Genomic DNA, 14,150 nt, shown 5'->3' with positions numbered 1-14,150 from the left:
ACTCCAATCTTGTTCTTCCCAAAGAAGGTCAAGATCTGCACTGATCACAAGTATCTACAAAGGAAGATAATTCAGACAGTAAATAGCTCTGCAGCCTTTTTCTACAAGGAAAGGCATAACTAGATCTATTTGTTGGAAAATGACATTGGATAAGTTCACGTTAGCAATGAATGCAAAGTTTAACAGATTTTTATGTAACTATACTAAGAAAGGGCATGTTGAGCTCCCTATCATTCACAATCTTTACACAAAGTTTATATCTACTTTTAAAGAGAAAACTACAGCTAAAAAGGAAGCATGGACCTGATACACAGAAATTCCAAACACAAGTATCCTAGCATGCTTAATGAAGAATGTAAGAAGATTATAATGGCCTTTTCTGGCCCTAAAAACAAAAAAAAATTTGTAAGATATGTGCACCACAGATGTGCAGTAAAAATAACTGTGTGCTAGATTATGAGGCATTTGATAGTATGATAACAGGAAGCTCATTAGTAACTAAGAATCAGAAATAAGTCTATTTATGTGTTTTATAAGACTTCCAAGAAATGATTTTCAGGAAGTCCATGTAAAACTGAATTAAAAAAAAAAAATCAACATTAAAATAACTTCAAGTCCGCCAAGTCTAGCATGATGAGGACCCTGATGGTTTCATGCTAGGCTAGCTAGAACCCGATTGGCTTCAGTGGCTGCCAGTGCGGGGTCCAGCGGACGGACAGCTCCCTGAGTCCTGAACCGCCGCTCTCCCTGTGCCGGCGTGGCTGCCAGCAATCATTCCTCTAGCCCCAACCTCCTTCTCCCAGCACAAGGGAGCACATACAGAAGATTACCAGGAAGAGAACCTAAAAAGTCTCTAACTGCTCTGCAAGCAGCATGAACAGACTTAAAAAGGAACTCTGATAGTTTGCCCTCCAAAAAGTATTTCTGATGCGGAGATATGCTTTGAGGCATGGGAAAAAAAAGTGCAAAAGCTTTTCTCCTTTTCAAAAATTAACATTGGGTTTAAGTTTAAAAAGAAGCGTGAATTGCCTCCCCTCATTTGAAAATACCGTAACTAAACAAAAGAGGTGGAGCATGACTGCAATTCAATAAGGCAGTTGTGGATGCCCTGATGTGTATTTTCAGTCCTAACATGAAGCAAAGCAGTTTAAATACAGCTTCTCAACAGCTGATCTTAAATTTTAAAGAGGAACACAGACAAGCCCATTATATTTGTGAAAGTGTTTTCAGATTTTTTTTTTATAATGAATTTGTAACAGCTGATTACAATTTTGAAAATAAAGGTTACAAGGAACCACAGGGATGTTCCATAACTACTGATTTTACTAATGTGTGGGTGCAAAGGGGCATATCTAAATCAATACAGAAAATTCTAGGATCCAGATAAGCAATTACATAATGTAAAACCTGTCGTCTCCAGATCATTACACTATTTCGTCTAAATTCTGCACAGGTGAGCAGTTATTTTAACATTGGTTGCATGACTACCTCAAAAACCTATGTAATTAAACTACATCACCAGCACTAAAAATGGTGTGACAGAGGAAACTCATGGACCAGAAGGGAAAAACACAATCCTTCATTATAGATTGAGTCATTAACCCTCCAAGAGATCATTCATCTACACAAGCACAGCACAAGTTCTTTCAGCAGAGGAAGCGTCTCAATTGATTGGCCACTAAAAGGACAGCTTAGTTAGGAAAGCTTAGAAAGTAAAAAGCACGCATCAGAGGAAAAAGCGGCTTTGGGTAGCTTTTAAGCTCCCCCAAAACTTTGGGCTTGTTGAAGAGGTAAATAAATAAACAAATGAAGAATAACTTTTTGCTTCAAGCATGAATCAGTATTTCCCTCATGCTGTGAGCCCACTAATAAACTGACATTTGTGTATTTCCAAATCCTAATTTAACTACTGGATGGAAGTCAGTTTTGCAGCCACGTGAACCCTTATTACAGGACTTGTGAAGGCAATAACCACAATAACAAAGACCTCTTCTTGAAACAGTACGTTCTCATGATGGACAATACGCTGATACCATGGTAACATAAGGTTTTAAAGGTATGCAGCACAAACGATCCCAAAATTATTAGTTGTGGGTATTATTTAGCAGCCACGAAACTAATCTTGAGCCTTCTCCCAAATACTGTAATCTCATCTAGTTCTGCTGATTTTTTGCCTCAAACATCCAGAGCACAGTGGTGCTATGCTCACAGCTCCTTGGGACTGGAAAACAACAGTGGCAAGAGGTGCACTACATCCCTCCTCCAGCTATCCTGGAAAGTGTCAGAGCAGGGTCTGACAGGTCATAGCCTGCAACTGGCTATGCAGGGGCAGGGTGCCTGTGAACCACAGCAAAAGGTTGTGCTGCGGGTAAAGACAACGTGCTGCCCTTATGCTGCAGCCTCCATCCATGGGATAAAAGGCCATGCAGAAAGATCCTTGTCCCCCTTCCCTTCCTCTGCCTGTCCTAAAACACAAGCCCCTAGAAACAGCACCAGCGATGTCTACCAGTATATGGTATTTGGCAACATGCTACTGTTTTCAGTATTTGTACTGTAAGAGGTCAACACTTTGACACCCATCACTACTACAGCCTGGCTTCTTTCTCCGACTCACCTGCCACTTGTTGGTGGCTGCCTACATAAACACAGAAACACTGCACTCTGCAGTAGCTCAGTGGTTTACTCCTGCCGGCCGCCCCGTGCTGACAATCATTTAGTTAGCTAAGCATGCTTTCACTTCTATCAAAAATGGCATCTCACTCTCACTTTTACAGAGCCGATTCCAGGTGTCCTCCTCATTCAGACACGCTTGTGCAAAAGAACACACCAAAATGCAGCTTTGCCTGTGCTGTTGTCTGCCGAGCTCTGCCTCTACTGGGACTAAGACAGCCTTCTAGTCACATTTGCACGTGTTGTCTGTTTTATCAAAGTCCCACCTCAGCTTTACTGCGTGTACTTTATAACCAAGTAATCAGCAAATAAGATTGCTATTACTAGTAGCAAGAGACAGGGCAGCATTATATACACTCCAATACAATCAACTGTTTTCCTCTTCCGAGACAGAGAGAAACAGCCATCTGGTTTGCAGCAGTAAAACTGCCCACCATTTACCTCCACTGCAAAATTATCAGGAGAGAAGGGGGGCAGGGAGGGGGAAATGCATTGACTGAAATTAGTCACTCATCAGGCACCAATCCAACAGCCTGCAGAAACAAATTTTGTCTCCAAAATATAATTCCAATTATTAGTACTTCTGCAACTGGGACCTTTAATATTCCGGAATTTTTCAGCTAGAGGATTTGCCACAAGATTCTTCACAGCACTTTGCTCCATCCTAAGCTACTAGGCAAGAGGATCCCTTTCCCCTGGCAGCACTAGTAAGAAAAGGCCTCAACTACAAGAAATGCATGTAAACTTACGCACTGCCACCTTCTTCCATTTTTAGGATGTCAGTGTGAACTCTCTTATCCGTTTCAAAAGGACAGAATGTCAGCTTCAGAGAAGAATGGAACAAGAGTAACTTTAGCAGATAAAATAAGCACCTATTACGAGAGACAACTATGTGCATTACATTCATCTCCCTCCTGGGTTAAGGAATAGTCACTGCCCAGCTGCATTACAGAACCTGCCAGAGGGCAAGCAGGGGCTATCAGAATACTCTGGGACAAGTTCCACTTAATCAGACTTCCAATTTGAAAGTGAAACTGCATAGTTCTTACAACACTGCAAAATATCAGTTTTCTTGTCACCGAGTATACTGTGTTTACTTACAAATCTTTTTACGTGAAAACTCATTTATGGTCTACTACTTTACTATAAACTATGCTGGAGAAAATTCAGTGATGATACATAAATCTGAAAGGCTGTTAGTCATGAACTATTCTAACTTTTTTAGGAACTTATTTTCACACCACTGTGGAAGATTCCAAAAACAATTTTGCAATGCTTACTGTTATGATCCCTTATAAATTAAGTTGCAAACTGAAAGCTGCATGAAGTCAGCATTAAATCAGTCAGGACTAAGTTTACATCTTCATTTTAAGCATCGGACTGGAAATGAAGGAACTATGTGTGGTGATAGTTACAGTGTAATTTAAAAACATCCAGTTTACCAAAACAGGAAAGAATAGGAATGGAGGCACAAGGCAAACACTCTGAAACTTTCCCATTTCTAGCAGTTCACCAATGCTACCGAAAACATGAAGCTCCCTATTTGATGAAAAACCAAAACATCTCCTACTTGCACCAAACTTATAATACAAACCTCAGGGGCAAGGTCAGCACAGCAGAAGCCTACTACCTTCACAAATACACGCACTGTGTGTCTGCTTCACCTGCTGAGCAGATACCATAACAATGACACTGCTGGCAAGGGTCTGCAGTATAGCACAATCCGAAGTGAAACCAAGTCACACGCTCTATTCTAGTACCTGTTACAGGTGAAGCAACAGACCTGTCCAATCTTCCTGATGCCACTGTAGGCAATACAAAGGTGACAGAGACAAAAAATTTGTTTTTCATATTTTATGTTAACTTTTTGCAACACGTGGTGCCTTTCCTGGAAGATGGGTAAGGCAAAAGGTGACACAGTAACTTAAACACTGTCCATTCTAGTGAAGAGAGAAGGTTGATTCAATAAGCAATAAAACGCTGCTAATTATTAATTACGGTTGTTTCAGTTGGTCCATGACTTGTATTAATCAGACTCTAATGCGGTACAGTGTACATGACTGAGCTGTACCAAATTGAGAGTGTCAGTTCTATCCTTAATTTACGATGATCCTTCATAAATCTGTTCGGTTAACACAATGACACTGGCCACAGAGGCATATTAACCAATTTTTCTCCTGACAGCTGTTGGAGCAGTAACAAAGACCCACAGAGAGTAGTCAGAAGCAAGATTTTAACTCTGAGTCACACCTCTCTGAAAATCTTCTGATATAGAAATAGTTGGTATGTTCACGAACTTGCATGGTGATGCACAAAACAGTGTCACCAAAAACATAAGTCCACCCTGTTGTGTGCACATTTATTGAGACTACTAAATGCCCTAGTTTTAGCTTGGCATGTATTTAGTTTGTAAGAAGACATACCAAGAGAGTGTGCAGACACATCTTACGTTTAATAATTTCCTCTTTTATAACACTCAAGTACCTTGCGCGTGAAGCCATATATACAACAATATGTGTATCTTTCGTCTATGCCTACATTCTTATCTAATCCTCGTGTGCATTGAAAATGACATCCACACAAACCCTATGTCGATGTATAGGTCTGTATGTACACAAGCACGTATTTTCATATTGTCTTCCTATACAACTAGCTTTCACCTACTGACACACAATACGGGGTCTTTGAGCTCTTCCCTCTACGTTTATCAGTGCCCCCTAGATGCAGTGTGCGTACCCTAAGCCCCCCAGTCCTTCAGAGGTGCTCACACTGTACACAGCCCATGCTGCGGATGCGTAAGCCCTCCTTCCCCCCTAGGACGACAGCGGGGACAGGAGCACTAGGCTACTCACCCCCTCCCCGGGACAGGACGCTCCTTCCCCCCGCGCTGCCCTCACCCCCACCGGCAGGACAGGCTGTCAGGTGTGCCCCGCACACTCACGCCCTCCCCTCCCCGCCCGGCTCCCGGTTCCCGCGCCCCGCACCCCGCCCGCCCGGCAGGTGACGCCCGGCCAGCCCCGCCGCTTCACCCGGGCGGGGCGGGGGCCCAGCCCCAGCACCCCCGAGGGCAACGGGTGTCGCACCCTCGGGAGGGAGCTCCTCGCCCACTGCCCTCTCCGCGCCACCGGCTGGGCCAGGGCCTCGCCCGGGAGGGGCGACGGCGGCGGCGACGGGGGGGGGGGGGGGGGGGGGCCGGGCCGGCCCGGTTGCCAGGGAGGAGGCTCGGGCTCCGGCCCCGCACAGCGCCCACGACGAGAGGGAGGGAGGCGGGCCGGCGGCGGGGCGCGGCGCGGGCGTCCCGCCAGGGGCGGAAAGAGGGGGCGGCGGTGCCGGGAGGGCGGCGGCGGCGGGGGCACGGGTCGCTACTCACTCTCGTCAGGCAGCTGATCGAGCTCCGCCATCTTGAACGAGCCGCGCCGCTTTTTCAAAGGCTGCCTGGCGCGGTGCATTCTGGGGGAGGAGACGGGGCCTTGCGCGAGGCGGCGCTGCCGCGCGGGGACGGCGCTGGCGGGCCGGGCGCGTGCGCGGGGAGGGGGCCGGATAACGGGCGTTCGCCGCCCGTGAGGAGCCGCCGGCGGAGGGGAGGGGGCGGCGGGCGGCCCGCCCCGGGTCCCCGGGGCGTTTGCGAGGCGGAAAGGGGCTCTGCCCCGATCCGCTGCGGTGCGAGGGAGAGGGGGGGACAGCGCCCGTGACGGAAACCGTACGCTCCTCCCCGCGGGCCTGCTGGATCTTGGCAGGATGAGAGGGACCGGGCAGCCGGCGGTTCAAGGGTGGCAGACTGGCACTCGGTCCAAAGGGTCACCCCGAAGTAGCCGTGCTAGCTTACTGTCTTTAAACAAGCCCTATAGTATATCCATCTTCCTTCATTAAATAATTTTTTTGCTAAACTACTTCTCCTTGTCTTTGCTTTTCACTGTTAGCAGTCCCATGCCTAACCAAAATGACTGCAAAGGTGAGACTTCAGGATGGGTAAGCGAGAAGAATAAAAAAGCCCAGCCTAATCCGTCCTGGCCCTGTAGTCACGGTCTGTGGCACTCTTCCTGAAGAGCTGACTGAAACGCTCACCGAGTCCAGGGCCTGAAGGTCAAGGTCTCGCTTGTTCTCACCCAGTGTGAGAGCCAACAAACCACTGACAGTGGATGGCTGCTGCTCAACAACCTCCTTGTCTTGGTCTGCCCTCTAATGCAGTCCCCAACCATCACAGCTGAGAGCTTTCTGCAAGCAGCAGAGATGGGTTCCTCGTGTGGTCCCCTTAGGTCTCTGCACCACAGGGAATTTTAAAGCTGCTGCACCAAGAAATCTAAGCATAGAGACACTATCGTAAGCCACAAGCACCTTAAATGCTTATGGACCAGACTGTGTGTGTGTTGGGCTTTGACAACGGTACCTACTGCTACTTATACCAACCAAAATTCCTTTTTTTTTTTTTTAATATATGAAAATGCAAACTGAAGTTCAAGATAAATTAACAGTATGTCTTAGTCAAGGCTAAGTCAGTGTCACATCTTAAATATATTGCCAACAGCACCATGGTGTAATGCAAAATGGATGCTATGCCTGTTTGCATCTCTTTAAAAGCATCTAGGTGAATCCAAGGATTCTGCAAAAACCAGAAAATTTGTATCTCAGGACATGGAATAGGGTTTTTAATTTGTGTTCTTAATTTGCTAATGAACTCAGATGACTAGGTGCCCTAGCAGGTTGAGAGGGCCAGGATATAGGTCATGTTATTAAACAATTTTAAAAGAAAAAAAAAAAAAATCAATGCTGCCCTTCTGCTTAAGAGGAAAAAAGTGAGCTTCTAAGAAAAGAAACAAACAGAGTAAAATGCTTTAGAAATTCCCCCAGGGCTTTCTATGTACATTGTAGCAGAGGTTTGGGGTTTTGGGTTGGTTGGTTTTTTGGTTTTTTTTTTGGGGGGGGCGGGGTGCATTTTTTTTTGTTTGTGGGGTTTTTTTTTAAAGTAAAAAGAAAAGATAAAGCCTAGCATGCATTTCTACTCCCTTTTTCAGGTCATTTTGAAAAGCTGTTAAAACAGCCTTCCTTCCCCTTAGCCCCCACAGGGCCTAAGACACTTCAGCGAGAGCTTTCCATGCTGCACAGCACAAAACAAAGCAACTACAGTAGACAGATGCAAAGCCGCGTAGGCATAACACTAAATAAACTAGTAACAAAAAGCAACAAAACAGTAATCTGTGCTATTTCAAAGGCAAATCCTACACAACGTTAAACCCTGTACAATCTCCCCCTTTGATAAAACACCTCCACCACCCAAAAGGCCCGACAGGGACCCGACCTTCCAGGCTCAGGTAAAAAATAACATGTTAACGACACTAATACTTTTTCCGTATTTCAGCTAGGCTCCCCTTGTTCCAAGGGCTGTATGTTAACGCTCAACTAAGAGTGGCGACACTGAGAGTTCCACAGTTGACAGAAGACACTGATCAGCAGCGAGATTTTTACTGCTGTCTTTTGTGAAGCTTGTCATCGGGTCTCACTGTGCTGAAAGCAGCGGTTGCCCAGCCCCACCCTGATGCTAGAACTTTCACCGAGGCAAGGGATTTTCAGGGGAGGGAAGAAAAGTTTTCTGCAACACAATCACATTTTGCAACAGTCCTCAAGGCCTGAATTTCTGGAAGGGAAAGAGGAAAAAAGAAACCAAAAAAGCCCAATGCCTTTCAGGGCTTCTTTGTATATTGTGATAAAACCAGAACACAGATGAAAAAGCTGAGAGATTTCCCCCTGCCCCCAACACCTCCTGCTGATTATCTTAAAAGTTACCAGGTCAGAAGGTAGAATTCAGCTCCCAACAGCATGATGCTGGGTATTCCTTCATTTCATTCCAACCGCTGCATTTGGAAAATATTTAGCAGAAGCTATTGCCATTCACTGTGCTGAAAGGGCAACAATCAACAGTGTATTGTGAGGATTCCTGCTATAAAAGACCTTTTACATCTTGGCCTTTTATGAATGCTGCAGTATCTCTATATTCTGGTTTTTCATTTCTCCTCTGCATGCTGTTTCCAAGTCACACAAATGCAACCCTGTCTGACAAAGCTGTAGCCAGTGCCACTTGACAGTAGGCAGACAAATACACAGTGTTTTTTCAGTGCGGCCTTCTACCATTCTGGCAAATTTGTGGTCTGCGCTTGGGCAACATGGAAGTGAAACAACTAGTCTGATAGACAGGCTCGGTGACCGAGAACATCGGTGCTCATTGCTAACAACCTGCCATTAGGTACTGCTGACTCACCTGCCTCGCACAGATGGAGGGAGATCTTTAAACTGGCTTCACTCATGCCATTTGCTTTCCCAGAGGGTCACGTTAGGCAACTGCTCTAAATGGCATGCGCTGGAATGCTGCAGAAAGCACTTCCGCGCTTCCAGTTCTTCTTAATCGCTGCAGATGATATTAAGACATGGGTTACACCGCCTACTACTCAATGCATTCAGCGTCTTGTCAGCACAGTGCAGGTAGCGCTATGTCCTGGGGACAGGAGACGGCTGGGGTGTCATTTTCTCACCTCCCCAGGCAGGCGCTGGTAGTAGGAAGAAAAGCACAGACGGCTAGCAGAAGAGTGTGCTCTTCAGTCACTGAAGCATGTTCTTGTGAAGTCTGAGTCCTGCTGCATTAATCACGTTATGAAATTAGAATTTGTAAGGAGGGGGTGGGGGAAGCAGCAATTTCCCCTTTCAGCTGTTGGGAAGCCGTTCCTTCTTCTCACCTTCAGACTGTACTTGCATATCTCACTTTCTGTGAAAGTGACCCACAACGCCCACTGGCTCACATGCTACCTTCACACTGAACAAATGAAAACCAGCAAATCATCTTGACTGGGATCTACATCTGCACTTCTTCTCACAGGTGCCACTGCATCTCCAAAATGATCACTTCTGGAGAAGTACCCCAGCATTTATTTGAAAGTAAAAGGACATGCAAGCTCTTGGTCAGATGCATGTACTTCCACAAACTATCTTTTTATGGGCATAACAGAAGGAGTGAGAGTATAATGGACTAAGTTAGGGGCCTCACCACATATATAAAAGCAATTTAAGCAAAATACTAAATGGGGTATAAACTGGCCACAAAAACACTTCAGCAGAAAATTACATCCCCAGAACTCACAGAGGGAAGTCTGGAACAGTCTTCCAGAAAGAAAGCTGAAGCAAAGACCTCAGTAGTTACAACCACTCCATGGCTCATTTAAGAACACGAGTACAACTCTTTATGGTATTGAGAAAGTTTGATATGGCCAGAGGTCTTTTTCACATATAAATTATTTTGGGTTGGTTGGTTTTTTTTTTTCCCTTTCCTCCAACTAGAAACAGAAGGGGGGCAGGGGGTGGGGAAGACTTCATTAAAGGCTGTACCAACTGATTTAAAGATAGGTTTAAGGCTGAAGTATGGGGTTGCGTGACCTGTGCTGTACTTCTTTCTCAGCCACTTCTTTCCTGCCTGAACTTGGACAAGTCACAAACAATGTACACTGACTGCCAATCAGTAAGCCTAGGCTGGCTTCCTTCAGTTTACCCAATTCATATAAACTGCACGGACTATCTTAACATTTGCAAGCCATCGTACAACAGAGCCTCCAGCCACACTAAATAAAGATACAATGGTTAAATATTTATACGTTGCTGCTTTTTGTAGCTTAACATTTAGATCAGAATGCATTTCTCAACATCCCTCCTCTGAAAAAAAGCAGAGGATGTCACGGGACCTGATGCCTTGACAACTCATTCCTTTCAAGTAGTTTTGACAGAAATGGGACTACCTATTCATCCAGCTCTGCTTCGTGCACATACTCCAAAAGTAATGCCTTCAGTGCTTGTCGCTGTGCTGCTCTTCTCAGCCTGGCCCCAGGGAGAGGCTGTCCGTATGCTGCGTCTCAGCAACACCAGCGCCTGCTTCCAGAAGCAAGTCCGCTTTGTGGTCGGAGAAGCTGGCAGCAGCAGCAGCACCCTGAATTCACATTAGATTCCACTGCAGGACAGTCACACCAGGGTTCTCCTACGGTCCCCAAAGGGCATCCGTCGCTGCTTCGAAAAGTCCTGTCCCACTGTACCTTTTACTGCTGTATTTGTGAGGTTAGAGACAGCTTGGGATATACTTGCTTCTGCTGCAATTATTAACTCAGCACTACGTACACATCATAAAACACTCCTTGCGCTACACAGCGCTTATGGCTGTATCTTAGGGCAGGACAAGAGGTCTTAAAGCAAAAGGGAACTCTGAGCCACCTTTGGTACAGGTGACAGAAGGAACATTGAAAGCATCAGCCTTTAATTCCTGGTCCCAAACTGACCTGTAAGCTGTTGTTTTGGTTTGGGTTTTTTTTTTTTTTGGGTGGGTGGGTGGGGGGGGTGAATATTCTACCTCACAACTAAACTGAACCATTTCTCATGTTCTCTTTCATAGACTGACAAGATTATACTTAAGTCTTAAATGACTGATCAAAAGTTTCTGTTGAAAGTGAAATGATTAGCCATTGGTTAAGCTACTGAAGAACCAGAAGACAAGGGCCACTCTCTTCACTTCCTCTCAAATCCATGAGCACCGACCTCAGTCGATTCTCTTGTGTTCACCTGTCCTCAAGTCATATGACTTACCCAGTCCTTCTACATTTCCTTCTCTCCCCAACAGCAGCTGCTCTGTTTTCCATCTATCACTCCTCATCCTCCTCTCCTTCATGGGTCCTGGAAACAGCTGCACTGTAAGCAACCACTTTGGCCTGGAGCTCCTCTTTCAAAAGGCACTGGGGCATCACAACATTTTAGGAAATGGATCTGTTTTTTTCCATGCAGGTTACCAAAGACTGAAGCTGCACCTGTCAGAATGAGCTTGAACTGTCCCTCCTTGGGAAAGGAACTGTCATAGTGGAGAAGATACTGAATTCACTGCTCATGCAGAGCTGTCCCTGGGGATTAGCCAACTTGCCCTAATAGCTCAGGGAAATCAGTAATTCTTGAAGAGAAAGAACTGATGTTGCACTATAGTCAAATACTCCCGTATCGCTCAATGACTTACTGAAAGTGAGTTGGTTTAAGAGAAGTAACAAACATCATTAAACATTGAAATTATTCGTTTATATTGATTTTTCAAGACACGTAATTCAAGACTACCCACAGAGTAGCAATACACCTCACTCCAGTCACAATGAGTGAAGCTTGAGCCCAAACTCAACTTATGGCTTTGTTAGGACTTGAGTCTACAACAACCAACTTACATCACGTTGAAGGTAGGTATTTAAAGGAGGTTTATTGGGGCTAATACTAAATTCAAACAGCCACAAGTTCATTTTCCATGTTTACCACACCAACTGTTGACAGATGAAGTCTCAGTGGAAAGTCCAAATTTTCATTTCACCATGACTTCCTGAAACATGACTACAGATTTCAATATTTGGCATTTGATCTTCAGAGAGAAACCATGTTTAAGAACATTCTACCAAATACATTTAAATCATGACTCAAAACCAAAACAATTTGGAAGTTCTGAAACATAAAGCTGTTAGTATGAAATTAGCTTTTATTTTTTACCTCAAAATAAATGCACATTTATCATTTATTCAAATGAAAACTGAAAAAGGGTATCTTAAACAAGAGGGAATGGAACCTTAACAGAGCAAATACCAGAAACATCCTCAAGTTCCTTCTCCTTCTATTGCCCAACTCTGGCTAAAAACACATGCTTGATTTTTTTTTTTTTTGGGTCAGTTTGGTCAATTAAAAGAAACACTTGAAAGCCCCCAAATTCAAAGTGGTATAAAACAAACCCAGGTACTCGTTCTCATCAGAATTCAGGTTCATGTGTTGCCACACATTTATATAAAACTTTCACTAAGTGTTGTACTAAATAAGATTTAGTAACCTCTTCTGCAGGTTAGCTCTTGATATCTTGGTAAGAGAAGTCAATGCATAAGCATGTCAGAAGTCAACGCTATAGTGTAACTACAGTATAACAGGGCTTCTAAATACTGTTCACCAGAGTGATGTCTTATAGTTGAATTTCAGTTTCAGCAGGTACTTCAGGTTTACCTGAGCAACATCATACACAATATATCTGGGAAGAATGTTAAGGAATAATTATGGTTGTTGATATTAATAACACAGAAAAACCTCAAAACACAGTCAAGCTTCACCTTTGAACTTAAGTTACCATAGAGATGCCTGTGTCATTAAGCAGTTCTAACAGATCAAACCACAAATCTTTAAATATGACTTTTCGTTGACTCTGAAAATGTTTTATACAATAGCTAGAAACAAGCAACTAACAGTCATGTCGAGAATTAATGGTGGTGCAGCAGGAATCCTGAGTGACAGGCAGGTGAACTGACTTGGGATATGGGGCTGTAGCTCTTGAGATTATTTTTTGTCAGCCAGAGCCATAACACACAACATTTCTCTCACTATCTAAACAGTGGAGTGATGCAGCCTAGATGAGATCTGCAGTTACAGACCTGGCACCTACAATTATAACTGTAGCTCTATTGCTACCTTCCAGCACAAAGTCATTAATGTCCTCTTAATTTCCCACTAAAAAACCCAAACTGGAACCACAGAAAAGAGCTCTACAATGGTTGGCAGTGCCTGCACATTCTATGACTGCACCATTTTATTTTTTCAGAAGATAGTCCCAGCTCGTCTATTTGTTTCTCAATGCTTTAGGTCTCAAACTTACCTCTAATCCCAATTTTAGATGAAAAGCATCCCCATTAAACAGTGTAAAACAAAATGAATGCACATCATGTTACCTCAGTTAGCTACTATTAACTGTATTATATTTTATCATCTGACCAAGATAGATGCTATATTTAAGAAAACTCAAGATAAAACCAGTAATTGCCATGAATTCTGTTGCCAAGACTACTTGTAAGAGGAAAACAGCTTACCAAGAAAGAAGACAGTTTCTACACAACCCAGAAGTTGTATTAATGGGTTACTTGCTTCACTGACAGTGAAGAGATTGATCTGGGACCTTAGACATCACTTATTCTTATGACCTCGTGAGCACTGAGCACAGGTTAATTTGGGGGCACTTCTGCCTAGAAAGAACCTTAACAGCTACATCTCGGATGGGCATCTTGAGATTTACCTCAATACTTGCAAAGGCTCTGGAGAACACAAAAGAAGCTGTGTGATGAGAGACTCCATCAAGCCACAGAGCTGGCTCCCCACCTCCTCCTGGCCAAGATGGCCAGGCACAGCACCACAAGGAAGAAACCAGACTGGAGTGATACAAAACAACTATAGGTTGCAGTCCCCTTCCCTTGCCCTGGCACGTCTCTGGGCAAGGCACTACTGGGCAGCGTTACTTGGCCACTCCAGTGCCTTCAGGTATTGAGTCCTGTTGGGGCAACAGCTATTTGCTATGTGTATTATTTCCGCTTTTGCAGAATGACAATTTAAGCATGACAACTGTAAAATCATCTCCCTTGGAGAAGAGATTCTAAATTGCGAGTACTCCAAAGCAGATCTAA

At 44.3% G+C, this 14,150-nt stretch overlaps 2 protein-coding genes across 6 annotated transcripts in view; both read right to left on the bottom strand.

Moving 5' to 3' along the window:
- Positions 1 to 6,119, bottom strand: part of LIN9 (lin-9 DREAM MuvB core complex component) — a 40,794-nt gene extending 34,675 nt beyond the window's left edge. For all 4 annotated transcript variants that reach the window (XM_075706997.1, XM_075706999.1, XM_075707001.1 and 1 more), the window contains exon 1: positions 6,041 to 6,119. In XM_075706997.1, coding sequence (XP_075563112.1) covers positions 6,041 to 6,119 — 79 coding nt within the window. The remainder of the gene's footprint in view (positions 1 to 6,040) is intronic.
- A 5,845-nt stretch (positions 6,120 to 11,964) lies between these two features.
- The window catches only part of PARP1 (poly(ADP-ribose) polymerase 1), a 34,066-nt gene continuing 31,880 nt past the window's right edge, over positions 11,965 to 14,150 (bottom strand). For both annotated transcript variants that reach the window (XM_075707071.1, XM_075707072.1), the window contains exon 23: positions 11,965 to 12,733. In XM_075707071.1, coding sequence (XP_075563186.1) covers positions 12,652 to 12,733 — 82 coding nt within the window. In that variant the 3' untranslated portion in view covers positions 11,965 to 12,651. The remainder of the gene's footprint in view (positions 12,734 to 14,150) is intronic.

The sequence above is a fragment of the Pelecanus crispus genome, chromosome 3, assembly GCF_030463565.1.
Source record: "Pelecanus crispus isolate bPelCri1 chromosome 3, bPelCri1.pri, whole genome shotgun sequence".
In the NCBI taxonomy this organism is placed as follows: Eukaryota; Metazoa; Chordata; class Aves; order Pelecaniformes; family Pelecanidae; genus Pelecanus; species Pelecanus crispus.
This window is presented reverse-complemented; position numbering and strand designations above follow the sequence as displayed.